Source organism: Armigeres subalbatus, chromosome 1 (assembly GCF_024139115.2).
Source record: "Armigeres subalbatus isolate Guangzhou_Male chromosome 1, GZ_Asu_2, whole genome shotgun sequence".
NCBI lineage: Eukaryota > Metazoa > Arthropoda > Insecta > Diptera > Culicidae > Armigeres > Armigeres subalbatus.
In genome coordinates, this window is record NC_085139.1 from 286639085 (window position 1) to 286645466 (window position 6382).

General features: G+C 47.0%; 1 protein-coding gene across 1 annotated transcript; it reads left to right on the forward strand.

The window, feature by feature from the left end:
* Window positions 1-216: 216 nt before the first annotated feature.
* Window positions 217-6049, forward strand: LOC134207420 (uncharacterized). The gene is made up of 3 exons (XM_062683146.1): window positions 217-852; window positions 1033-5318; window positions 5926-6049. Exons 1-3 carry the CDS (start codon window positions 217-219, stop codon window positions 6047-6049), a joined length of 5046 nt encoding a protein of 1681 aa, XP_062539130.1.
* The last annotated feature ends 333 nt before the right edge of the window (window positions 6050-6382 follow it).

The following is a 6382-nucleotide window of genomic DNA, read 5'->3' on the forward strand; positions in this document are numbered from 1 at the left end:
GGACAGCACTATTCTTTGTCGCGTTGCTGAAGACGAAACGGTCAAGAAGGTCATTCGGAGGACGGATACATGATGCCCACTACTACGCGAGCGGCGGCCAAAGCCAACGCTGAAAGACCACAGTGCGTTTGCGAGAGATGCAAAATCCCTAATCACGTAGCAGACATGATAGCTTGCGATCGGTGTCATCGTTGGTATCATCGTGCGTGCAAGGAGATGACTGAGGGTCTGGACGGTAAGTGGAAGTGCAATGTTTGTCATTCAATGGCGACCGCAAGTGGTGATTCCATATCTGGAGGAACCAACACTACCTCACGGTCAACACGGCTCCAGTTACAACTCATGCGACTGGAGGAAGAGAAAAGGGCACAGGAGAAACTAATTCTAGAGCAGCAGGAGCAGGATCGTATTCGCCAGGAGAAAGCTCTAGAAGCCAAAGCAGCACTTGATAGAAGGTATCTAGACGAGAAGTATGCTCTGCTAGTTGCCGAAGTAGAGGAGGAGGAAGCTGGAAGTCATAGAAGTCGCCGTAGTCGAGTTAGCCGACGCAGCCATGTGCAAGAATGGATTGAAGGATTAGACGAAGCTGCTGGTGGAAACCCAGTGCCGGTTAACGTTGATAAGATTTTGCCACCGATTACTTTTGGCACTGGACTATTTGCGCCTAGCGGAGGTATGTTATCGAGATACACTGGAACAGTGCATAAAAAACCAGGAAACCAAGTGGCTAGTAGTAGAGACAAATTTCCACTGTTCAGTGATTTAGTCGCCGACAATGTTGGTACTGTGGATATGGATCCGATCACTGCTTCGACTCCAGTTCGATCGATTGATGAATGTCGTTCAACAGCAGTAAGTGGTCCAATACGTACACATCCTACAATACAACCGGTGGCAATACAATCCGTTTACACACAGTCGGTTTTAACAAAGCCCTTGCAGCAGTTATCAATACTGCCAAAGGTAGTGCCTTGACCTCGTCTACCTACGTTTTTGTTCTCGGAACCGATATCGAGGCCAGCCACTTTTCAGTTACCTAACTCGCTTCCACCAGTAAGCGAATCATCATTATTGCCGTCAAATGTCGTGCAACTTACAAATCTGGATGACGAATCGGCCCGATCTACTACAGCACAACCACCAAAAGCGTTCCAAACACAAGTATCGCAGTCGTCGCTGTCTCCACCGGTACCACAAGCGTCTCAAGTGGCATCTATCCATTCTTCGAATCAACAACTATCGTGTGCACAACGACCTTGCGCGGTGCAGTCAGTAATCGGACCATCGTACCGACAACCGCATTTATCGAGGTCTGGTATATGTGACCAGCTAGAAGATCGATCATTGCCCCCATCTGTGTTGCGCGCAGAAGAATCATATACACCACCACCACCACCATCACCGCAACCGCCCGGTTCGGTTGTCTCATCAGCGCTAGCGCATCGACCATGGTCATCGCATCCGTCACAACAGCAACAGTCTCAACCATACGTCAATCAGCTGCAACAGCTACAGACTCAGCAGGCGTCGTGGGGGCAATTCCAACAGCAATTGTCTGCTAGGCAGGTTGTACCCAAGGAGCTGCCAATTTTCAATGGTTGCCCTGAGGAATGGCCGCTTTTTATAAGCAGTTTTCGAAACTCCACCACAATGTGTGGGTATTCTCAAGCAGAAAACTTAATGCGACTGCAAAAATGCCTCAAGGGCAAAGCATTGGAGTCCGTTCGGAGCAACCTTCTGCTACCTTCATCGGTCCCGAAAGTAATGGAAACATTGGAATCTTTGTTCGGGAGCCCAGAGCGACTAGTACAGTCACTGCTCGTAAAGGTACGAAGTGTCCCCACCCCGAAAGCGGAGCGACTTGAGACGCTTGTTAATTTTGGTCTCGTCGTTCAGAACCTCGTTGGTCATCTGATGGCAGCAAATCAGCAAGCACATCTAACAAACCCAACCCTTCTTCAGGAGCTCGTAGACAAACTGCCACCAAATATTCGGCTCGATTGGGCATTGTACAAAAGAAACGTAGGACTGGTTGATTTGGGAACATTTTGCGAGTATATGAGTGCAATTACATCCGCCGCGAGCGACGTAGCTCACTTCAGCGACTTCGACGGAGCTAGGATCGGTGGAGCAGAGAAGCCAAAAAGAGAGAAAGCGTTCATCCACAGTCACGCGATTGTTGAACCGCGAAAATTCGTTCAGCAGGGAAGGAAAGCGGACACCCAAGGAAAGCCTTGTTACATCTGTCAGAGTGTGAAACACCGAATCAAGGACTGCAACAAATTTAAATCTTTGAGTCTGAGAGATCGTTTGAAAGCCGTGGAAACATACCAACTTTGTAACAGTTGTCTGGTGCCGCACGGACGATGGTCCTGCAAGTCAACTCGTACCTGTGGAATCGCAGATTGCACTATGAGACATCATCCATCTTTGCACCCATACCAAGCATACGCCGTTAAACCAACAACATCCGAAAGCACTGACTCAGAATCAAAATTACGTACCGTCGTCAACATTCACAATCGAAGTCGAAGCACTACGATATTCCGAATAATCCCAGTAGTATTGAACGGTAAAGGAGTTCAAATATCAACCTTCGCCTTCCTAGATGAAGGATCATCATCAACATTGATCGATAAAGAACTGGCAGATCTGCTGAATTTGGAAGGAAAATTGCAACCTCTATGTTTGACCTGGACAGCGAAAGTTACGCGACATGAAGCCAATTCTCGCCAGGTTGATTTGAAAATATCAGGAACACAAAGCGGAAGAACCTTCGCCTTAACAGATGTTAGCACGGTAAGCCGGTTGGATCTTCCAATTCAGTCTCTACGGTACGCAGAGCTGTCATCACAGTTTCCATATTTGACTAAACTACCGATCGAAAGTTACGAAGAAGCGATTCCACGAATCCTAATTGGTCTAGACAACATTAAATTGTCCCTGCCTCTCAAGACACGGGAAGGAGGATCGGATGGACCTGTTGCAGCGAAAACGAGATTGGGATGGTCACTGTTTGGTAATACCGGTGGATCGAAGCTGGATAAAATGTTTCCAATTTTGCACATCTGCAAAAACGCTGAGGAAAGCGACATACACGACCTTGTGAAAGGATATTTCGCGATGGAGAACCTTGGAGTATCCGTCACATGCGGTCCAGAGGCAGAAGAGGACCGGAGAGCGAGAGAAATTTTGCAGCGAACGATGATCAGATGTACAGACGGTCACTACGAAACCGGGTTATTGTGGCGCTATGATGTAGTTGAACTGCCGGCTAGTTTCAGCATGGCCGAACGGCGTTTAGTTTGCCTTGAGCGCAAATTGCGGAAATATCCGGAGTTAAAAATGAGCTTGGAGAAACAGATATCTGAATACCAGAGCAAAGGATATGCTCACAAAGCGACGTCGAAGGAGCTGCAGGATAGTAATCCGAATCGAATCTGGTATCTCCCATTGGGAGTAGTCACAAATCCACGCAAGCCCGGAAAAGTGCGCATTATCTGGGACGCTGCAGCCAAAGTGAAAGGAGTATCTCTTAACGACATGTTGCTGAAGGGCCCGGACTTGCTAACTTCCTTACCATCGGTCTTATGTCGTTTTCGCCAACGGAAGATAGCGATAGCGGGTGACATCCGCGAGATGTATCACCAGTTGAAGATTCGAAGTGAGGATCGACAAGTTCAACGGTTTCTTTACAGAAGCGATCCAACCAGTAATCCCGACGTTTACGTCATGGACGTAGCCATTTTTGGATCGACTTGTTCGCCTTGTTCAGCAAACTACGTAAAAAACACGAACGCAATGCAATGGAAAGACCAATTTCCAGAAGCAGCAAAGGCGGTAGTTGAGAACCACTATGTAGACGATTTTTTGGATAGTCGAGACACCGAAGAACAAATGGCTAAATTGGCAGAGGAAGTACGGAAAATTCAAGAAAAAGCTGGATTCGACATACGACGTTGGTGTTCGAATTCGAAGAAGGTGCTACAAGCATTGGGAGAAGACGCTATGGAAACGATGAAGGACTTCAGTGTCGACAAAGATAAGCAAGTGGAACGTGTCTTGGGAATGGCCTGGGTATCAGACGAGGACGTCTTCGTATACTCTGTGAATATACCAAACGAACTGGATGGTTCGGAGTCATCGAGAGCCGTAACAACTAAGCGAAGTATTCTCAAATTTGTTATGAGCGTATTTGATCCACTCGGATTAATATCAAACGTGCTCATCCATGGTAAAATGATTATTCAAGATCTTTGGAGGGTTCAACTTGGATGGGATGAAGCTATTCCAGTAAATATTCTCGAACTTTGGATACGCTGGATCGAACAAATCTCGAAACTGAATCAGATTCGTATTCCGCGTTGCTATTTTCCGGAATATGATCACGAAAGTTTTCAAACATTGCAACTCCATGTTTTTGTTGATGCAAGTGAATCAGCATTTGTCTGTGTCGCTTACTTCCGGATAATCGATCGTGGACAGCCCCGGTGCTCTTTGGTAGCATCAAAAGCTAAAGTGGCCCCGTTGAAGCCACTGTCAATCCCCAGGTTGGAGCTGCAAGCGGCAGTTATCGGAAGCCGTCTAGCCAAATCCGTAGTTGAGTACCATACAATTCCGGTGAGTCGCAGATTCCTGTGGAGTGATTCTAAAACAGTCCTCTCCTGGATCAATTCTGATGCTAGGAAGTATCGTCAGTATGTAGCGGTACGAATCGGGGAAATTCTAGAGGAAACGCAGCCTGAAGAGTGGAACTGGGTTCCCACCAAACTCAACGTGGCTGATGAGGCTACAAAATGGGGAAAGGGGGCTACCGTTCATCCAGAAAGCCGATGGTTGAAGGGGCCTGATTTTCTTCTCCAGCTGGAAAAAGACTGGCCACAGGCATATGTGCCACTGCAAAATACCGAGGAGGAATTACGTGCAATTCACTTGCATCGAACAGTGTTATTGCGGCCTTACATCGACTATAACCGGTTCTCCAAGTGGGAAAGAATTTTGCGAAGTACAGGGTATATTTACTCTTTCATGGACCATCTCTCCAAATTGAGAAACCAGGGATCAACACAAGCGCCGCATGGATTGACACGAGAAAACTTAGTTCAAGCGGAAAGAGCACTGTGGCGCCTTGCACAAGAGGAAGTATATTCAGACGAAATAGCGGTTCTACGACACCCGCATAGATCCGATAGCAGCAAGCAGTCAATCGTTGGGAAAAGCAGCGCACTTCGACAACTATCACCGTTTCTGGATCAGTTCGGAGTGGTTCGTATGCAGGGTCGGACTGAAGCATCACCTACTGCCACATATGACGCAAAGTATCCTGTAATCCTGCCAAAGAATCATCGTCTGACTGAACTTTTGATAGACTGGTACCACAGGCGGTTTGGGCACATTAACAGCGAAACAGTGGTCAACGAAATTCGTCAGCGTTTTCACATTTCTACTCTTCGAACGATGGTGCGCAAAGTTTCAAGGAAGTGTCAGTGGTGTATCGTTTATAAATCTACTCCTAGAGTACCCAGGATGGCGCCTCTTCCAGAAGCTCGTGTGACTCCATTCGTTCGCCCGTTTTCTCTCGTTGGCATTGACTATTTCGGACCATACATGATAAAAATTGGCCGCAGCCAAGTAAAACGGTGGGTCGCTCTCTTTACTTGCTTGGTAGTGAGAGCTGTTCATTTGGAGGTTGCTGCGTCTCTTTCAACGGAGTCCTGCAAGCTAGCGCTGAGAAGGTTCATCGCGCGTCGTGGTGCACCTACAAAGATTTACACTGACAACGGTACAAATTTTGTCGGTGCTGTGGTGACCGCTGTCTTCCATGACGTGGCAATTGGGCGGACTTGGTGGGACTAACTGGACGACTCAGACTGACGATCCGGATTTTCACACAGAATGAATGCTTGAACGAGTTTGATGAACTAGCGAACTGGACGGACTGGACGTACTGGACGGACTGGACGGACTGGACGGACTGGACGGAATAGACGGACTGGAAGAACTTGTTGTGACGGATCCGGACTTCGAACACCAGAACACCAGAGCTTGATGGACAGACGACCTTGACGGACTAACGACTTTGGCGAACTAACGACTTTGATGGACAGGCCAGACAGACTTGTTGGACTTCCTTAGTGATCGAAGAACACTTCTTTGTTTTACGTTCGTCCTCTACAAACTCTCTCTCAAAACTGATTTATTTAATTTATCTACTGACCCGACTCCTAAGATAATATTGAACTCGTAATTGAACATTAAGTGATTGCTACGTTTTTTTTTTAATGCTAATCTTATTCTCTACATCTCCCACTTTGTCTACTCTCTATTCATATATTGTATACATAAACATGTCATTGTATTTCGTCGGCTTACGAACTGATCG